The sequence below is a fragment of the Syngnathus scovelli genome, chromosome 14 (genome assembly GCF_024217435.2).
Source record: "Syngnathus scovelli strain Florida chromosome 14, RoL_Ssco_1.2, whole genome shotgun sequence".
In the NCBI taxonomy this organism is placed as follows: domain Eukaryota; kingdom Metazoa; phylum Chordata; class Actinopteri; order Syngnathiformes; family Syngnathidae; genus Syngnathus; species Syngnathus scovelli.
In genome coordinates, this window is record NC_090860.1 from 5,383,819 (window position 1) to 5,404,051 (window position 20,233).

A 20,233-nucleotide genomic window follows, 5' to 3' on the forward strand; every position below is an offset into this window, starting at 1 on the left:
TTAAGCTCTCTGCGCACTGATGTCCACTTAAATTTTGGAAAGTACATCAGGACTATAATATATTTTCTACATTTCAGCGACGGCTCTTGTCACAATAATGTGACCAGCGCGGTGCAGTTGCGCTGTCGACGACGCGCTAGGGCGTTCGGTGGTGTGCTGCAGTTGCGCGATCGGACAAAAATGCGCAAATGAAAAAATGCTTAAAAAAGGCGTTTTTTTGTTTGGAACGGATTAAATTTTGTTCCATTATTTGTAATGGGAAAACATGATTTAGAATTCGAACGATTCACTTCTCAAACAGCCTTCTGGAACGGATTGTGGTCGAAAACCGAGGCTCCACTGTAATTTAGACATGACATTTTCTGGAGAGATACAAATATTTGAAGAAAAAACAAATTTTATATTTTGTTGCATGAGTTTCATTCTCCATTGTCACTTGGCACGAAATTCTGTTAATCGAGTTTTATGAATCACTATTAACAAAATCTTTAAGTTTTTTTCTTTTAATCAAACAAATAAGGCTTTTTTTTATAACCTCGACGAGTTTCGATGTTTGGTGACACTTCCGGTACGTAACCGGAATTATCCATCTGAACTGATGATCAAGAGTTTTTAAAGCTTTCAAAGAGCAGAAAACATCAAAACTAGTCTAAAAAAAAAAAAAAAAAGCTTAATTTGTCTGACGAAGAAAAAAACTAACAATTCAAAACAAGATTAAATTATTTGACAATGTAACTAAAAAAATGGAGATGAAAAAAGAGCTTATCACAACGTATATTCATACAATCAATTATTTAATATTTTTTTTGGGCATTTTTACAGTACAAGTTATTGACATGCATTACTTATTCCCCCCAAAACACACTCCAAAAAACGCTACCAATCAATCACTTCCTAAAATAAAAAAACTAACTGAATAGCCAAAGATTTTTTATAGTATTTACATTTTTTTCTTGTCATTCAGCTCTAAAACTTCCATTTTAAGTCTATTGAAGCAATAAAGAAAAAAAACAAAAAAAAACAATTTGTGGTCGAAAAGCACCAAAAAGCCTCAAGCGTAATAAAGTAAACTTTGAACAAAAAAAGTAAAAACACTTTAGGTTTTCTTTATGTGGCTCGCTCAAACCCATGATTCCAGCAGAAATTAATGAAGCAAAAAGCCATGACAACACCATCAATCAAGTCGATAACCAACAGAAATAAAAGAATAAATTATGTCAACAAGGGACTTTTTAAAGCATGTGGGTGGCATAAAACGTACTTGAATTAAAAGTGTTGACTTGATTGTCAAAATTAAAACTTTTTCCTTTTAATCTTATGGATGAAAAGAAAAGTACATTTAAGACGGGGCGGAACGGATTAAGGCACAGGAGGGCAGCCACCTTGGCAGTTTACAGATCAAGTGATGATCCATCGAGTTTGGCAAAAGTGAGGGCTCAAAATGCACGGAATGCATTTGGTGTTGTAAACGTTTGCGTAGACAATCACGACGGCGTCTCTGAAGTGAAATGCCGCAAACAACACGTCAGGTCAACACTTGGCATCTTCATTCCATGTCCTTCCTCGCTTTGGGCTCGTTCACCTTCTTCTGGGCTCCTCCGTCTTTATGGTGCGTCGGCGGCGCTTTGGAGGACGCCTGCACCGGTTTTGAGGTAGAGTTGGAGGGGTGACGGTGACGCCGGCCGTCGTCCCCCGCTGATGACGAATGGCATCTCCTCCGGCCTCCTTCCTCTCCAATGGGGGGCTGCTGGCACACAGGTTTGTCTGTCACTCTTACAGCTTATCAGACGCTCATTTGACACAGACAGAAGTATTTTGGCCTTCCGGGACCTCACTGCTACCCACAAAGACATTCCAGGACCCGGCTTGGCCGTCAAATACAACATTTTCCCCCCTTGGTCTTGTGAGACCTGACTGGTATCCCGTGTGGCCTTTGAGATCTGACTGAGGTCTTCAAGGAGCTAAGAATGACTAATTGCTTTCCAGTGTATCCTTCAAGGACCTAACTGGTTTGCAGTATGACAGCCAAGCTGGTCCAGGCCAGTTTTTAATGAGGTCTTCAACGGTCTGACTCGTTTCCAATGAAATCTTTGAGTGGTGTGCAGTATAGTCTAGAAGGTCCGACTTAAAAGTGTGACTCACTCACCACCACCCTGAAGTCTTCCAGGTTCTTGAACTGGGAGAGATGTTCTTGAAGCTTTGGGTCGATAGTCTGATTCCTCATCTTGGAGTACTTCAGGAAGGCCCAGAACTTTTCCAATCCGTACAGCTGACCTGCAGGAGAACGACAGTCATTGAAACAAACAAACAAACAAGCAAAACCAGAGGGTGACTGATCATTACCTCTCTCTAAGTCCCTTAGGGTCTCTTCCTGGAAGTCCTTGAACAGGTCTAAGCGGAACCTCTTCTCCAGGCCGTAGCTGTAGTAACGGAAGAGGCATTCCAAGCCGTACCTGCGAGGCGTCCATCGTTTATTTGAGGCACGTCATCTAATTGAGCGGAGGCCAATATTTGAAGAAAGACCATGGGAATCCTCGTCCTCACCTGTAGTTGTCCTTGGCGTCCTCCAGTGCGTACTGTTTGAACTCCTCGTACATCTTCCTGTTGAAGTTGTCCCTCAAGAAGAAGGACCAGAACCGAAACAGGGTGTTCATTTCTTGGGACTGGCCGACGCCCAGCCTCTTACGCTCTGAGCACAAGCAAGCAGAGGGACGCTGCGTCAGCAAAGGCGGTGGCATACAAAACCCATAGCGCTTGCTTGTGTCTCTGTCGTCTCTACCATTCAGGCATCGCCGTCTGTACTTGTGGTAGCCTTGCTGCGTGAAGCCGTTGTCCCGTAGTAGCTCGTGCGACGGATGCCAGAACTTGGGCAGCGACTGCGGCGTGCACCCGTAGCCGCCTATGGGCGGAGCCCCTTCCGAGGGCGATGCGTTGGAGCTGTTGTGGGAAGGAGGACCAGAGAGCGAGTGCCTGTCAGCAGGATTCAAAATGGACACTAGGGCAAGGCAAACCAAACAAAAAGGAGAGTGGGACGTCCCACATCGATGCGAGGCCGACCTGATGGAGGCAGATCGCGGGCGATGCTCACGCGAGTCCATGACCCAGCCAATGTGTGCCTCCTGCGGTGGGTTGGAACTATGCCGGGTCTTCTTCTTCCTGGGCATCTGCAACACAGGCCGAAATGTTCAGGACCACTTCCGGCGGCATTAGTTAGCCGTGGAGCTGACCTGTCCATCCACGGCCCCGCTCTCCTTCATCACCGGGTAAAAACGGGGCGCCTTGGTCGGGTCCTGGCGCCCGGGAGTGCGCGGCGTTCTCGGGGTACGGGCTTGGTGGGCGCCGGGTGACTCCAGCACCGTTTTGGGTAAGGAGCGAGCCATTTCCGTCTCAGCGGACCCTGAAAAGGCACAAGGTTGAGCATGGGCTCGACTTGGGCCGGCGGCACAAGGGGCAACAAAGCTCACCGGCGGTGGGCGGGGCCGGCGCTTCCTGATCGGGGTCCACGGCCACTTTGGGCGTGAGCGTGTCAAACTCATCCTGGCTGATGACGCTCAGCTTCTTGAAGTTCTCCACTTCCTGCTGAAGACAGGAGGGGAAGACCTTCCAATTTTTTTTCTCCACTGGTTGTAAAAAGGCCGATAAGAAAGTAGGAACACGGCGGCTGTGCGTGAGACACTAAACAGATGTGACGCAAGGGACTTTGGACGTTATACAGCAGTGGACAAAGTAACCTTGATGCGGGCGTGTGTGCGCATTCAGGCGTGACATTTCCCACATGTTGAACACTTAAAAAACTTGTTTTAAAAAAACAAGACAAGGTCAAAAGGGAACAAGTGAGGAATTTTGGGCCCGTATGGTTTCACTCAAAAGCCCTTCGGAAGTCTTCCTTGTTTTATATTCACCAAGCAAAATGTCTACTTATTTTTTCTAGTGAAAGACCGCAGCGCACGCTCCACTTGACATGATCAATCTCAGTTTGAGTTGAATATTTAATAATTTCAGCCTGAACGCTGCGTCAGGATTATGAAAGCCGAGGTCGGGCCTCATGGTGTGCCCCAGCGACGGCGTAAGTTGCTAGCTAAAATGCTACCTTGGTGCAGTCGGCCTGCTCGGCTCCCTTCCACAGGTCCTGCTCGTAGTAGTAAAGGCCGTCATTGATGGCCTTAACCAGGTCGGCGGTAAGCTTGGCGCGCGACTCGTGGTTGCCGGTGCGGTCGCCGCTGGGGTGCTTTCGCAGGTACGGCGGCGTCTGCGTGACAATCAGAATCTTGTCCACATCCTGGTCATCCAGCTCGTAGTCAGAGTCGTCGTCTTCCGACCAATCGCTGAACTGGTTCTTGCGCGGCGCCATCTGCTCCATCTCTTCATCAAACATGAAGTCCAGCTCCTCCTGCTCGGCCTCCGGGGCAGCGCGCTGCTGCTGCAGAGGGGGCGGAGCCTCACCACGCTCCTTCAACGCATCATCGATAACGTTACCCAATCAAGCACGACACTTCGAGTTGACATTGCAGTCGATCACGGTACCTTTGCTTTGCCAGAGGCATGTCGGTGACGTTTCTCCACTTGGATCCAGGTGTCGGCGGGGGCGTCGCTAGAGGGCGCCACTTCCTGGCTGGCAGGTTGGGGCTCATCTGCGGGGTCTTGAGACGCAGTCGGTTCAGTGGCAGCCTCTTTCGTGTTCAATGAAACTGCAAAGGCAACATTTGAAGTCTGATGATGATTTGCACCGATGAAACGACACCGTCGTCATCTATTTTTGTCAGCCTATTCAAACGCATTGGTTTGATGGGGCTACTTCCTGAAATCTGGTCAGGACCTCATCCAAAAAACATTCCGGTGTAAATGTCACCGGCTTTAACATTTATGCATGGGGAAAAGTAAAATTGAAAAAACGACAATAGGTGAAAGATGAGGCTAGCAAGTAAAGAAGAGCACAGGCGGAATGAAGCTGATTGCTGACCGGCGTTGGCGATGCTCTGCCGTGGAACAAACTCGGGACAGTGAACAAGCTGCGAGAAGTCGGTGCGGGGCGAGCCCACGACAGGTGGTGCGGGGATGGGCCAGCGCTCGGGCTCCGCTTTGCATCGGACCCGGTCGTCCACCACCTCCACCTCTTTGCTGCTTTTCAGGGCCTGGGCCAAAAACACAAGATGCATCAGCTCGCCGCCTAGGTTGCCACCAGGTCAGTGCTCTTACCTCTACGATGAGGCCCACGTCAGTGGTGAGCGCTTGCACGCGGTGGAAGCTGGCGATGAGCGAGATGGGCAGGAAGCCCTGCGTATCCATCTTCCTCCTTAGGAAGAAGTCTCGCTCCAGGTTGTGCAAGCTGAAGTAGTACTCGCTGCAACGCACACATCAGGATGATGCCGCCACCGCCAGCCAATCCAACGACATCAAAATATAACTATGCTATTGAGATCCTGACATGCGATAGAATCTTTTTCATTGAGGAACTCACATTTGTCGTTTGATGTACTCCTTGAGAAGCTTCTCGTCCACCGTATACATCTGCACTTTGTTCCCGTTGTCGTAGTAGTAAACCATCCCGCCGCCGATGAACTCCGAGGCGGTGCTATCCGTTCCCTCGCGGTAGCCCTGCGAGTACTCAAAGCGACCTGAAAGGAGGCGGGGCAAGCGTTCATGGGGTAGTCTTAGGGGTCATTGTCATATCCACATACCTCTACCACGACCCCTGCCGCGTCCTCGTCCTTTGCCCCGGCCTCGGACGCCCCCGCGGGAGCCGCTATCGCTCTCTGCCAAGTCGCGCGTCTCCCTCCTCCAAGCTGGCAAGCAGAGTGAGCGTGCGTTTGCAGGCATGCGTGCGTGACGGCTTGTCGTCATATTTATGGCGTCGTTTGTGACTGGGTCTCTTACTCCTTCCGGTGTCCTGCGGCCGGTTGTTGTTACTGCTCTGCAACGCGTGGCTGGGTGACGTCGGATCGGGTGAGGTGCTGCCAGGCTCCATGTCAGAGTACGCGGGGCCGCCGCTGGGCGTCCCGTTGCCACCACCGGGCGTCCTGCTGCCACCACCGGGCGTCCCGCTGCCACCACCGGGCGTCCCGCTGCTGCCAAGCATCCCAGCGGGGCCGCCGCCGCTGAGCGTCCCAGCAGGACCGCCACCGCCGGGCGTCCCGGCAGGGCCGCCGTCGCTGCTGCCTTCCTGTGTGGCGTCCTCTAGCGGCAGGGAGACCCACTTGCGTTTGTTACCTAGCGACACACACAGACACAGCTGACACACAAGCGCACGGCTGCCTTCTTGGAGCGACATTGACGCGGCGACGGCATTTTACGAGTGCTTGACATGTTTGGGATTCTTTGACTTAATCGCGGTCTCGTTGAACCTTTGGGTTATGGCATGTTTTGACTTTATGCTCCAATCAAATTGGCCGTTGAGTGCATGGCGCAGTTTAAAAATGTCGGCCTCACCTCCTCTCTTCTTGGGGCTGGCTGTCTTGACGTCCTGTCCCGGCTTGGCGTCTCCGTCAACGGCTGGCGGCTCCGCCCGAGGTTGCGTCTCGCAGTTCTCTTTGCTCTCGCCTCCCCCACCGTCGTGGCTGCTCTCGGACTTGCGCTCGGGTCGTTCCCGCTTCTTGTCCTTGTCCCGGCGGGAGGACGGCGGCTTCTTGTTGGCATTGCTGCCACCGCCGCTGCTGCTGTTGTTGTTTACCACATTTTGTTGCCGCTGGACGCATGCAAAAAGCCATCATTAGAAAATTCACTCCGTATATTCAGACTTCCTTCCTCCCTTACATTCCCCTAAGGGAAATTCAAAAGTACACATTTCCATGAGATATGTGCCAAATCCAATTTTTTGCACCCAATTTGTTTTTTCTTTAAGAAGGAAAAAAGATGTCTTACTTATTTTTTTCGGTGACATTATTTGGATGTTTGGGTGTTTTTTTTTTTTTTTTTTTTAAGAAAAGCAAATCGTCTGACGTCTTCTGGAAATAAGTTACCCTTTCTTGATGCCCGGAAAATTCAAGTATCAAATTCTTAGTCCACTTAGTGCCTTTTTTAAATTTAAAAAACATACAATATCTGAACTCTGTTTTTTTAAAATGGTGGTCTTACCTCTTTGGCCAGTTCACCGGGCGTCGGCCAGTTTGTGATGTCGCCAAAGTCTCCCGACTGGGGGGAGGGAAAAAAAAAAAAAAAAAAAGGCAGAATCAGGTCAACAGTTGCTGCGTTGACACAACGTTCACTTTGGACTCGCAAAGTTTGGACAAGCGAGGTCGGGCGAAGGCTTTGGCTGAGCTAACACGCCCGCTCACCCACGTGCGAGTCCAACACGTTGCTTCACTCTCAATCGCAATTTTGAATAGGGCCAATGACCACCGAAACGAACGTCAAGGAGCAGCATGCAACCGGCACGAGTGCTGGCGACATCTCAGCGCAATATTTGCCTCACTATATTTGAACTGTGCAATTTAACTTTTCTTTTATTGTCCTTTTTCGGTTCTCAGAGCTTTTTAGGTTTCACGGTGTGCGTAAAACAATTCTCGCGCTTTCCGGTCAGAAGTTGCTCGCTGTCATCTATTTGAGAGCTACTCTACTGATGTTCATTTACATTTTTGCAGTGGAAAAAACAAGTCGACAAATCAAACAAATGAGTTTGGGTTCATTAAAAATGTTTTTTTTTTTTTAATTTAAAGAAAGAAGCACTTTGCACATTGGTCCTGGCAAGCGGTAGCAGCAGATGTAGCTTTTGCCAGCCCAAATTCCCACAACTTCTTTCCCAGCATGAAGGCGAGCAGCGGCAGGTCAAACCGCAGCTCGAGGTACATGTTTTTTATCCCATTCTTGCAACATAACACTTTTACCAATGTGTGTGTGTGTGTGTGTGGGGGGGGGGTGGGGGTGGGGGGGGGGGGGGGGGGGGGGGGGGTTAAAGCCAAATAAGGTTTGGCATTCCAGCCGTGTGGAAATTCAGAAAAAATTCAGAAAAAGTTCCGGTCCTTACCTTGCTGGATTTTCGGGTTCTGGGTTTGCTGGCACGGACGACCTTCAGAGCGTTTTGCTGATCTGCAGACAGACGATCAAGAGGTCAGCAACTCAGGTCCGTTTTAGAGTCAAACGACGACAACAAAAGTCGCTTGCCATGTGTGTGCACCATGTCCAAGCCCAAAACGTGAGCCGGCCGCCTGAGTCAGGGCCTTCGCTGCAAGTGCAAGACCTGGGAGGAGTGCCCCCCCTATCGCCTGCCAGAGGACGGCCAACAAGATAAGAGGCCAAAGGGCCGGCTGGCCGGGCAGCCACAAGAAGCCTGGGCTGTAAAATGATGCCACCGTTACCACGGCGGTCAAATATAGCGAAGCTAACCTTACAAACACTCGCATGACTCTCTTTCAAACACATTGCCAGTGCCTGGCGGCACTTTGTTGCCCCCAGTTTGGGGGGGCAAACGGGCCTCAAAGGTGGCCCAAAACTTGAAAGAGCAAAATATTTTTCTTGCAGCTTTCTCTGTAGAAAAAATGCTGATACTTGACTTGAGTCGTGCTTGAAAACAGTCTGCCGATGATAGCGGCACAATTTCATTTTCAACCAGTTCAAACGGTGCACGACACGTGCGCTTTATGACATAATTGGAAGCCGCTTTGTTACACCAAACAGAATGAAGAAAGACGTTTTCAGCAACCAACTTCAGGAAACCAATTGCAACATTGACGAGTCACAATTCTTGATTATGTCAAAGTCGCATAATGCGACTTTCTGGCAAAGTGGTGGTGGTGCGCTCAATTTTGGGGGACGTCGTGTGTGCGTTCCAACACAAAAGCCCCCACGATGGAGGAATTGGAGAAATTGGAGAAAAGGATATTTCCTACGACCTAAAAACCAAATAAGGACTTTGATCTTGTGACTGGTGCAAAGATTTCGACCAGCCCAATTTGTCAAGTTCTTTTAAATATGCAGTCCAGCACTTCGCTTGACTTTGTACAAAGGTTAATCTTGAAGAATGTTTAATTATGGATGCCACCTCCGTGTTCATTGCTTGTATCTGCCTAAGGTCGCTATTGAAATGACTCAAATGTTGAGACTACATTCTGGTTCGTAGCGCCATGATCCCATGTGTACCACCAATTGTCATTTCAGAGTACAGAACAAAAGACATTATTTTATTTTGGAGTGGGGATGTTGGTCAGAGCCTCACAATCCAATTTCTGCCATTCGATTCTGGTTGCGATTTATTAACTAATTCAGAAGGTTGAATGGAATTATGAGGGGAGTTCTGCGATGCATCCAGCGATTGGAATCTTTACCCACTGCTGTTGCCTTCTAAAACTTTTGACTGGGAGCACAGCGGAAAACCTCACTAAACCTTTGCGCATCTTGACATCAAGGCCAAGTCACTATAAGGGACAATGGGGAATGATTTCAAACTGCCTTTTGCGGCTCCCCTGGTTGACATTGGCATCCCTCCCAGGGAGGGGGCGATGGAGGAGGGACGGGTGGGGCTACATGCTAACAGCTACAGAAGTAGCAGATGTCAGCAATCAACACGTGGTGCTCACAGAAGAGGGGGAGGGGGGGGGCAAAGGGGTGGGTGCAGGGGTCCTCTCAAATGTTGACATGCTCACATTAAAATGTGTCCTATTGAGAATAATAATCCCTCGTGGCCCAGCGGGATTATTCAAAATGTCAAAGTCCAAGCACGCATATGCGACACGTGCGAAAGTCCTACTCGACAATCGCTCGCCAGCAATCAGCTCACCTCTGTCTTGTGAGGCCGACGAGTGGACGCTGTGGAGCGGCACCCTGCTCGTTGTCCTGCGGGTCCACGCGTTGACTTTGGGCGGCGGAGCCTCGACGACTTTCTTGGCCACCGCGTCGTCGTCGAGGCTCGGCTCGCAGTCGCCTTGCTCCGCTCGTCGCTCCTCCACGCCTACCTCGGCGGCCCGCTCAGCCTCCGAGGGATTGTTGTTGTGGGGGTTCGGCTTCTCCTGCTCGGCTCCGCGAGAGCTCGCCGCCGCGGACGGTAGTGCTGTCAAACTGGAGTCCAAGTGACCGCTTTCCAGCTCGCTTGACATGATCCTGCTCGTTTCGCAAAAGCCGCCGCGCTTAAATCCAGGGTGAACTTTTGGTCTTTGCGTTCCTATCCTAGAGAAAAGCGGACAAAAATCTGGTGGGGTGTCCGCATCCACAAGTCGAGGTAAACAACTTTTTCAAGGGGGGTGGGAAGTGTCTTGGATCTCGCTAGCCAGCTAGCCCGAGAGGCTCCAGGCCGAGTCGTTCCCGTTAGCCACCTAGCTCAAGTCGATGCTAACCGTTAGCCGCCTAGCCCGAGTCGGTTTGAGCCAGCTAGCAGGCTAGCGAGCTAGCCTCGCCGCGCACACGTCTGTCCGCTAGCCCCGGAGGAAAAGTGTCGTTGAGCCCCGCGAGTGGCGAGTTTTACGTCAGTCGGGCGTTTACCTCCGAGTGGCGCGGTGACGCGTTGTCGCTCGAGCTGCTTTGGACTTGGCGTAACTTTTGAAAGGCTTAAAAGTATGACGCGGTCCCGAGTGAGCGTGTCAAGTCCACGCTACCAAGCAGGCAGCTCGGAGCTACTGGCTACTCCCACTAGTGCCACGGCCGACTGCGACTCTCAGACTGTACACGGTGTACTGCGGCGCTCTCGTCGACTTGCAGCTGCGCTGTAAACAGTCACTCTGCTGTCCCCGGCAGGCAGCAAGCGGCAATGCAGCGCAAATACTGTTTTTATTGTTTTTTGCTCGCTCGCTCGCTCAAAACTATACGACCCCCCCCCCCCCCCCCCCCCCCCACCAAAAAAAAAAATGATTTCGAATAACACGAAAAATATTTTGAAAAAATATATTTAAAAAAAGAATAAAATACTGAAAAAAGGGGGGGATAAACCAAAGAAATATACTCTGTATAGGGAGTCACTGATGGTGTAGGGGTACACTTGCCTGTCTTATGTGCCGACACCATGAGAACGATTCTCACATATGACGGTGTGCATGTGTGTGACTTGAAAAACACACTTTCATTTTGTTAAACACACACACTTAGCTTAGTTTAGGGGCAGTCCATCGATTTCGATAATGACGTTGCTCCAGATTAAAAGTATGAACAGTTATTGGGGTGCATAGCCATGAGGCTGTGCAGGCCGATGCATGATCCGCAGGTCTTGCCACATGACGGACAGGGGTATGTGGTACTAGAGGGCGTTGGCCCTGCAGCACGCTGATGCCTCTGTGCACGGCGTTGTATCCTCCTCTCTGTGGCCTGCACCTGAAGGTGAGTAATACCCTGGTGGCAGGTGGAACTCCAGGTGTGGCGAGCAGCAGCCAGGTGCTCGAGTGCTGTAGGTGTAATGTCACACTTCTTCAGGAGGGTTTTGAGGTGATCCTTGTAGCGCTTTTTCTGCCCCCCTGGAGATCTCTGACTACCCAAAAGCTGGCCAGAGAGGAACTGCCTAGAGAGGCAGTGGGTAGGCATACGGATCACATGACCTACCCAACGTAGATGTTTCTGTGCAAGGAGCAGGGCAATGCTGAGTGTGTGGGTCCGGTCGAAGATCTCAACATCGTCTGTCTTCCCAAGACACACCCAGGATCCTTTGCAGGCAGCGGATGTGGAAGGCCTCTAGGGTTCGTATGTGCCTCTGGTAGGGTGTCCAGGTTTCCGAGCCATATAGCAGTGTAGACAGATACTGCCTTTGGTGGAGATAGGAAGACTCCTATTCTGGAAGACCCTGGAGCTGAGCCTGCCAAAGGCAGCGGAGGCCAGGCCAATGCGGACCTGAAGGTCGTCGTCGATGTTGCAGGAGGGGGACAGAATACTGCCTAGGTAGGTGAAGTGTGGGACAATGGCAAGGGGATGACCATCGAGGGTGAAGGTGGGCGCGCAGGTTTGGGGGGTGGAATCTTGCACAACTACTGTGTTTTCTTGATATTAATTTGAAGACCAATGGCGCTGTACAAGGAGGTGACCACATTTAGCGCACGCTGTAGGGACTGTGGTGAGTGAGCGAGGAGAGCACAGTCGTCTGCATACTGTAGCTCCAGGATGTGGTAGGTGGTGGTTTTGGTGAAGGCTTGGAGGCGCCGAATATTGAATAGGTTGCCATCTAATCTGTACCCCATCGGAGGGGTCAAGGAGTTTCTGAGAGAGGAGGGTGACGGTAGAGAGGAAAATGTTGAAGATGGTTGGTGCTAGAACACACCCTTGCTTGTCCCCCACATCCACACTGAAGAATGTAGATCGTTGGCCACCAACGCTCACACAGGCTTGCATCCCGTCGTGGAACTGACGCAGGTGGTTTCTGAACTTGGGTGGAACCCCCAGCTTCCCCAGCACTTCCCACAACAGTTCCCGGTTGACTGTGTCAAAAGGCCTTGGACAGATCAATGAAAGCTAGGTACAGGTCTTTGCAGTGTTCTCTGCATTTCTCCTGTACCTGTCTAGCAACAAAAATCATGTCAACAGTGCCTCACTCACGCCGGAAGCCGCACTGGGATGTTTTCACTGACATGGGATGCTAGGCGGAGTAGCATGATCCGTGTTAGCACCTTCCCGGCCACTGATAAGCGGGAAATGCCTCTGCTGTTCCCACAAAGTCAAAGTCAAAGTCAAAGTCAAAGTCTCCTTTATTGTCAATTCCTCCGCATGTCAAGACACACAAAGAGATCGAAATTACGTTTCTCACTATCCCAGGGTGACAAGACAGAGTTCACAACGCACATACAAGTAAACAACACAGGAAAAATAACATAAGAAGTCAACATCAATGAACAATAAGCGTGATAGCACGCTAGCCGCTCCCGATGCACAGCAGAGTCCGGTAAGATGACAGTCAACCAGGCCACTGTGAACACGAGCACACAGCAGGCACGCACTGTCCGGTTCGTGGATCCTATCAGGCGAACGCAACCCATCTTGTCGTCCCGCGAACGAACGTACGCCAGGAGAATGGAAGGCACGGATGGGCGACCTGGGTTGGCCGCAAGCCTGGCCCGACGTCTCCGCGCTGGCCCCTCTTCCGCTGCCTCGCAGACCCGCTGCCGACGCATCCCAACAATGCTCCAGGACGGAGCAGTCCGAGCTCAGGACGCAGTCCAACCGGGGGAGGAAGAGCAGGCCAGTCCGGCGTCGCTCCATGACGAAGCAGTCCGAGCGCTAACACCAGCAGCAAATCTCTCCACAGTCTGCTTTGTCACCTTTGCGCTTAAAGATTGTTATGATGTTGGCATCCTTCCAATCTTGCGGGATGACTTCAGATGACCAGATGGTGGTGATCAGCTGGTGTAGTCTGCTGTTGAGGAGGTATCCGACATGCTTTAGAATTTCTGCCGGGATTCCATCAAGGCCTGGGCTCTTGTTGTTTTTCAGGCAGGCGATGGCTTTCCGTACCTCGGCGAAGCGGGGGGGGGGTGTCTAGATCAATGACGGGTGGCAGGCAGGGGAGGTCGGCAAGTGTGTCCATGCGGATTGGGTACGAGGTTTTCAGCAGGGTGTTGAAATGCTCAGCCCATCTGTCAAGGATCTGTTGTTTGTCCTTGTACAGGATGGTGCCATCTGCTGATCTGACCGGGGCTATGTTCTTTCTCTGTGGGCCATAGATAGACTTGATGGCATCATAGAGAGCATAGGAATTGTTAGTATCTGCGTGATGCTGTATCTCGCTGGCTTTCTTGACCCACCATTCGTTCTCCATGGCTCTGAGGGTGCGTTGGGTTTCAGCCCGGATGTCGTTGTAGCTGGCTTTCAGCGAGCTGGATTGGAGGTTGGAAAGGTGAGCTGCAAGGGCCTTGTGTTTTACCTGAAGTAGGTTGTGGATATCAGGTGCACTGTTGTCGAACCAGTCTTGGTGTCTCCGTCTGGTGTACCCTATGGATTCTACTACCGCCTGGTGAATGGCAGTGCGAAGGGTGCTCCAGGTAGCGCTGATGTTGACATCGGTTGGTGTTTCAGGGATCTTAGACAGTTGTAGAGCAATCTGTTCCCTGAGCAGGTTGACTGAGTGCGTGGACTTCAGTGCATCACAGTTGAGCCACCTGCAGGGTGGTGTTTTCCTGAGAGGAGGACGGAGTTCCAGGATGAGTTTGGCTCTGATTAGACGGTGATCTGTCCAGCAGTCAGCTCCACGCATGGCTCTGGTGACTCGCTCCTCCTTCCTGTCAGCTTGGCAGACAATGATGTAATCCAGGAGATGCCAGTGTTTGGAGCGAGGATGTTGCCAGGAGGTCTTGAACTTGTTCTTCAGCTGGATGATCACCAGTCGATACTCAGAGCAAAATGTGAGGAGGCGGAGACCTTTCGCATTGAGCTTACCAACACCGTGCTGCCCAAGCACATCCTTCCATAAAACACCGTCAGGGCCCACTCTTGCGTTGAAATCGCAGAGTAGAATGAGCTTGTCGGTGGGAGCTGTTTTATTCATGGCGGTGTGCAAGGAGGCGTTGAAGAGTTCCTTGCACTCAGGGTCAGCATCCAGTGTTGGAGCATATGCACTGATGAGGGTGGCATATCTGTTGTTTGTGAGGGCAATCCGCCAGGTCATCAGTCTTTCACTGATGCCGACCAGAGATTCAGGGATCCTCTGAAGTAGGCTTGATCACACAGCAAAACCTACACCGTGGAGACGGCGGGAGCCTTCCGGAAGCCCCTTCCAGAAGAAGGTGTAGGCTTCTCCCACCTCTGTTATAGAGTCCTCTCCATGGAAGTGGGTTTTGCTGAGGGCTGCAATATCGATGTGTCAGTTTCAGTTGAGTTTGAATTTCAAAGGTTAGATGTTGTATAGTTCTTGTCACACGCTTACCTTAAAACACTGTGTACAGCTGTTGCTCATACCCTTTCGAAGGTGGAGGTAGAATGTCCAAAATGGAGGCAAGCAGGCATGCAGGCCGAGGCAGAGAGGCAATGGCAGGCAGGCAAAGGTGGTAGGCCAAGCAAGGAAAAGGGGAAGGGGGAATGGCAGGCAGGCAAACAGGTGGCACACAGGTACAAATCCAAATGGTTTGTAATTCAATTAAGGTTTCAACATAAAGGGGTCCAAGAAGTAAACTAAAGTTTGTTTTCTAAATTCTAAGTTTCAAGTTCCAAAAATTTCAAGCTTGGAGCAGACTAGAAGTATCTTGAAACAGCCTTTTAGCAGTAAAAAAACATGTCACTACTATCTTCTTTCTTGGCCTAATTGAGACTGACGACTAAGTGGGAGCAGCCTATTTATTTCCCTGATCAGGTGACTGATCAGGTGACCAAAGGCTTTGTCAAATAAAAGTCCATGGCCCAAGGCCAGCGAATCTTAAACAAAAATAAGAATTTAAGCTAAGGAAACTAAATTGGCTCCAACAATTGTTGTTCTATCTCTGCAGCTCCTGGGCAACTAGCGCTGTTCTTCTTCGGAGGCGACAAGAGTCATCACGCGCATCCAAAAGTGTGAGGACGTTCCAGGTTGCAGTGATGACGTTGACGTAGATTTTCTTATTCTTATATTTTCGACCGCATAGAACAGGGGTGTCAAACTCATTTTTTTTTGCGGGCCGCATTGTAAGTCATAGCTCCGTTCAGAGGGCCATTATAACTGTCAACTCAAATAAATGTATGAGCACCTCATATTATATACAGTAAAAGCTACAAAACAAACTGACAAATAACTCGTTTTCAAATCAGACGAATAAAAACTGGTCAAATATTAAAAAAAAAGATATTATTAAAAGTGAAGATAATTTGCAATTCTAGTAATGACACACGAATTTGATGCATAATTTGTCTTCGCGGGCCACATAAAATGATGAGGCGGGCCGTATCTGGCCCCCGAGCCTTGAGTTTGACACGTGTAGCATACAGGGATGACCCAGCAACTGCGGCAGGCTGCCCGGGTTGAGCAGTACAGACCATTTTTAGGCCCTTTCCTATTCAGGGTGAGCATGGAGGAGGTGCTCAGTCGCATGAGAGGCTGCCGGAGAGGAGCGCTGTTCCATCCTGCTCCTTGGCGACCATATGTCTCACGCCGCCTAGCGTGCAGGGTTGGGCTACATCAGGGGTGGGCAAACTTTTTGACTGGCGGGCCGAATTTGGTTCTAAATTTAAACCAGGGGGCGGAACCAGGATGTAGTGTTTGTGTGACGTAATAGAAATGACATGTAAAGGTCATTGCATAAAAGGTTTGGAGCGGGCCTGCGCAAAGGAGTAGATTATAGTGAGGGGAGTGGCGCGCAGTCTCTACTCTCACTGCCTTGGCTCCTCCCTGCATATTCCAGTGGGATGCAGTGCACGATGACCTTCTGTAGAGGAGAGTTGTAGAAGACTGCCAGAAACACCACTATTGGTGACTGCCTAATGCAGGTTTTCTCCACAGTTTTTTCGTTAGGGGTTGACTCCCGTAGCCATAGCACATGTGAATGCACCCATTAGGCATTGGGGTTTTCGGTTTTACATTGGAGTGGCCTTCTCCTAGATGGGTTGCCTTGCATGGCTATGAGCCCCATCTGCCGGTGCTATTTGTCCATAGCTGGGGCAGTAGCTGAGAGGCACCAGGGCGTGTCCACACACCGGTGGGCCTGCACGCCTTCTCTCTGGGGCCCACTGCTGCTCCGAGATCCCCTGCAGTTTAGCCTGGGACCGCAAGGTACCCAGTATCCATGTGTGGCCGTGGGGAGGCACTGCAGTAGTCTTGACGGTGGAGAGGCTGTGTACCGGCAGGAGAAGGCTTACGCACTCTGCTCCTCTTTTCACCCCTGTCAAGGGGCGAGCCGGTGGCAGTAGCTGAAAGCAGAAGGTGACAAGCAGAAAGCAACATGCACTAGCTACAGACACTACTACCCCAGTACTACTGCACTGACGCTTCACACACACCCTGTGTGCGATGCACACACACACACAGACGCAGACACACACACACACGTTCACACCGTCATATGTGGGAATTGAACTCACGGTGTCGGCACACAAGATAGGCAATTGAACCCATCAGCGACTCCCAAATTAAAAAGAAAACAACACTTTCTCAATCAACGAGGCGTGATTATGTCTCCCTGCTCACGTTTTTCAGCCCGGAAGTTTCAAATCCAACCGGCCCAATGGCAGGCGCATGTCACTTCACTCCACTCCACTATTTAAGTGCTGACAATGGGTGACTATAACAGAAAATAAAAGGATAGATAGATAGATAGATAGATAGATAGATAGATAGATAGATAGATAGATAGATAGATAGATAGATAGATAGATAGATAGATAGATAGATAGATAGATAGATAGATAGATAGATAGATAGAGTCCCCAAAGTTAAAGTCCCAATGATCATCGTCACACACACATCTGGGTGTGGTGAAATTTGTCCTCTGCATTTAACCCATCCCCATGTGATTTTGATCCATCCCCTGGGGGAGAGGGGAGCAGTGAGCAGCAGCGGTGCCGCGCTCGGGAATCATTTGGTGATCTAACCCCCCAATTCCAACCCTTAATGCTGAGTGCCAAGCAGGGAGGCAATGGGTCCCATTTTTATAGTCTTTGGTATGACCCGGCCGGGGTTTGAACCCACAACCTTCCAGTCTCAGGGTGGACACTCTACTACTAGGCCACTGAGCTGGATAGATAGATAGATAGATAGATAGATAGATAGATAGATAGATAGATAGATAGATAGATAGATAGATAGATAGATAGATAGATAGATAGATAGATAGATAGATAGATAGATAGATAGAAAATTATATGCAGTATATTTATCTTCTAAAATGCAATATGATTAGCTAGCAGAGCATCCAAGCTTTATATTAGCATACTAATTAGCCCTTGTTGTGCCCTAAGCACCTAACCCTGGCTCTTTACTCTTTTCCTCTTTCTTTTTCGTATCCGAGCTTTTTCAGCCCCACCTGGCTGTTTTTCTGTCCATCGTTTAACCCTCTGGCTGCGCTTCTTCCGTACACCGAGCGTCATCCAGCCCTGAAGCTAAATTGGACTCGATCAATTTCAATGAGTATGAAAGGGGAGGTTGAACATGTAAACGTATCTCCCAACTTTAGACACGGGGAAGAGAACTGCGATGCAAATGGGGTGTTGTAGGTTCAAATATGGTGAAATTGAAAATGAATTGAATTAAAAACTTGATTAACTTGTAGCCTATAAAATGATGCCCCCCACCCACCTCACATTGGAGAGGCCCTCCGGTAAATCTCCCGACTCTCCCGATTCGCCAGCACGCCATTGGGTGGGCGTCGCCCTCCTCGCCAGGTGCGCGGCTGTCAATCATTTCTTGTCACGTGTTTCTTTCCCTTGCTGTAAACAAATGGACGCGGCAATGCTCCGTGGACAAAAGATGCAAAATGTGACTCGGCGGCGCCGAGGGGACTCGCGAAGATGCCGGCACACAAGAGACGATTTAATGTCCGTTTCGCACTGGTAAGTACTTTCTCTTAAAACTTGCATTTAACATTTTTGAAAGGTTGGGAAACGAGAAGGGTAGCTCGCCTGTTTTTGAACCGTGGAATTAGCTTGGCGATGTGATGCCTTCGTGGACTGTGGGAAACACAAACTTTTCCACAACATTGAGTTCAAGGTAGTTTCTGACGTGTGTGCTTGTATGTGTGTCAGGCTCGCATCAAAAAGATCATGCAGAAGAACGCAGAGGTAGGAAGGATTGCCATGGCAGTACCTGTGATCATTTGTATCCATTTTACGACTTGAAAACTGCTTTTGTAATACCGTGCATTATATTTGCTTGTTTTAACGTCCTGATATTTGGATTTGAACGGCTCTGGGACGAAAACACGATGGAACTGTCAAAACTAATATTTTGGGAAAATATGTCGAGAAAATCGCGAGAGCTCAGTTCAACCACAGCTATGGATGTTTAAAAAAAAAAACTACAATAACGTACACATAATAAGTTGTATTGTTTGACAGCTCATGTCAAATGTGACTGAGGCTGAATGGCCAATAGTGGTTTTGATAACGTGGTTGGCTAAAAACACTGGCTACTGTTATTATCCTAGGTGAAGGGGTGCGACGAAAACCGATATTGGAAAATCTGTTTTGATTGCAAAGATTAGTGCACTGAGGTCCCAGTGAATGACAAACTGAAAAACATTACGTGTCGACGCCCTGAACTGGAGGCCAGCTCGACTTCTTGAGATGTTCCTCAAGTCTCTTCTCACCAAAACCTATTTGATCACAAAATCCAACCTCAGCAGCGTCGTGTCCCTCGTGCACGTGTGAGTGCGCATCTTGTCCCAGTCGTTAGGTAACTTTGGCAACCGGGTGCAAATCAAATCAATGTGAGCGTTTGTAGAAAGCAGTGCATCGAGTCGGAGAAACTCTTCCACTTCCTGAAGGACATGACGGCAAAATTCTCATTCCCGAGTGCATCGAAAGGCAACAGAGGCCTGAGTGTATGGCCATCGTACATGTGAGGAATTTTGGGAACGCCGTTCGCCTGTTGCTTCACTTGAAAACGGAGGGCTAACCGATGTTGTTTGCAGGCCCAAACGACCCGAAGTGTGCATACAGAAAAGTGTGAAAGCAGAAGTCACGCCGCGGCAAAGCCTGGACTCGCTTGGCAACGACTCCATCTCCAGTGTAAATAAGCTACTAAGTGAAACTGCCTTCATGTTTCTCATTTTATTTTTTCTTGAGGGCACTACCAAGCCTAAAGGATGTCTTCAAACGAAACGCCAGACTTCAAATCTTGTTGCTACGTTAAACTGAAAACGTTAATTCTAAATGCAACAGTGCCACTGTGAGGCTGCAGTTTTTATTACGCCATTTAAGGCAATTTCTTTTCATTTTTTTCCCCCTCCTTTTACAGGAGACGGAGCTCTTCATCTGCTTGTGAGCGTCCTGCTTCCTTTTAGCTTCTTTTGGACAAGAAACGAAGACTCATGCAAATAATAAGAGCGGGAAAACATACCTTTTGATGGGGTTAAAAAGTAGCAAATGTTATGTTTGGGATGAATTTTTGTTAACTATTTTCATTTTTGTACATTTGCAGGTGTTGCTGAGGTCGATTGTTTTGTGTTTTCAGGCCTTTCTAGGCGTTTGCACATAGGTTTGCGTTTTTGAAGCGTTTAATTTTTAAAGAACCTATAAATTAACGTTTTTAAACCATCCAACCTTTTTGTGTGCGCAAAAACATGTTCAACAACATTGTGAAAGTGGAAGATGCGTTTAAACGACAATAAATAATCAATCAAAGCAAACTGATTGGTTACATTCTGATCATTTCGAGGCCTTGTAATAGTTTTGAAACTGTTTTGGGGGAAATTTAGAGTTGTCGTTTAAATAAACACAG

General features: G+C 49.2%; 3 protein-coding genes across 6 annotated transcripts; 1 reads left to right on the plus strand and 2 right to left on the minus strand.

Annotated features, from left to right (window-relative positions):
- Positions 1 to 777: 777 nt before the first annotated feature.
- Positions 778 to 10,602, minus strand: larp1b (La ribonucleoprotein 1B). Of its 4 annotated transcripts, none has more exons than XM_049739947.2 (19): positions 9,710 to 10,602; positions 7,961 to 8,022; positions 7,072 to 7,128; positions 6,427 to 6,682; positions 5,875 to 6,207; positions 5,679 to 5,783; positions 5,459 to 5,615; positions 5,197 to 5,341; positions 4,961 to 5,132; positions 4,525 to 4,688; positions 4,091 to 4,450; positions 3,465 to 3,576; positions 3,228 to 3,397; positions 3,058 to 3,164; positions 2,780 to 2,970; positions 2,545 to 2,689; positions 2,344 to 2,453; positions 2,147 to 2,274; positions 778 to 1,747 (listed from the first exon to the last, which is right to left on the minus strand). In XM_049739947.2, the coding sequence occupies exons 1-19, from the start codon at positions 10,023 to 10,025 to the stop codon at positions 1,547 to 1,549; spliced, it is 3,291 nt and encodes a 1,096-aa protein (XP_049595904.1). In that variant the 5' UTR covers positions 10,026 to 10,602; the 3' UTR covers positions 778 to 1,546. The 4 variants fall into 4 exon arrangements, with proteins under 4 accessions (XP_049595904.1, XP_049595903.1, XP_049595905.1 ...); XM_049739946.1 differs by having other exon boundaries at positions 3,465 to 3,579; positions 9,710 to 10,601; XM_049739948.1 differs by having other exon boundaries at positions 2,780 to 2,937; positions 3,465 to 3,579; positions 9,710 to 10,600.
- Positions 10,603 to 12,415: 1,813 nt separating this feature from the next.
- On the minus strand, positions 12,416 to 18,099 carry LOC125980616 (uncharacterized). The gene is made up of 2 exons (XM_049739981.2): positions 14,759 to 18,099; positions 12,416 to 14,679 (listed from the first exon to the last, which is right to left on the minus strand). Exon 2 carries the CDS (start codon positions 14,498 to 14,500, stop codon positions 13,301 to 13,303), a length of 1,200 nt encoding a protein of 399 aa, XP_049595938.1. The 5' UTR covers positions 14,501 to 14,679; positions 14,759 to 18,099; the 3' UTR covers positions 12,416 to 13,300.
- Positions 18,100 to 18,124: 25 nt separating this feature from the next.
- On the plus strand, positions 18,125 to 20,141 carry LOC125980620 (dr1-associated corepressor). Its single transcript, XM_049739987.2, has 6 exons — positions 18,125 to 18,345; positions 18,538 to 18,610; positions 19,064 to 19,157; positions 19,235 to 19,351; positions 19,425 to 19,521; positions 19,751 to 20,141. The coding sequence occupies exons 1-6, from the start codon at positions 18,304 to 18,306 to the stop codon at positions 19,775 to 19,777; spliced, it is 450 nt and encodes a 149-aa protein (XP_049595944.1). The 5' UTR covers positions 18,125 to 18,303; the 3' UTR covers positions 19,778 to 20,141.
- The last annotated feature ends 92 nt before the right edge of the window (positions 20,142 to 20,233 follow it).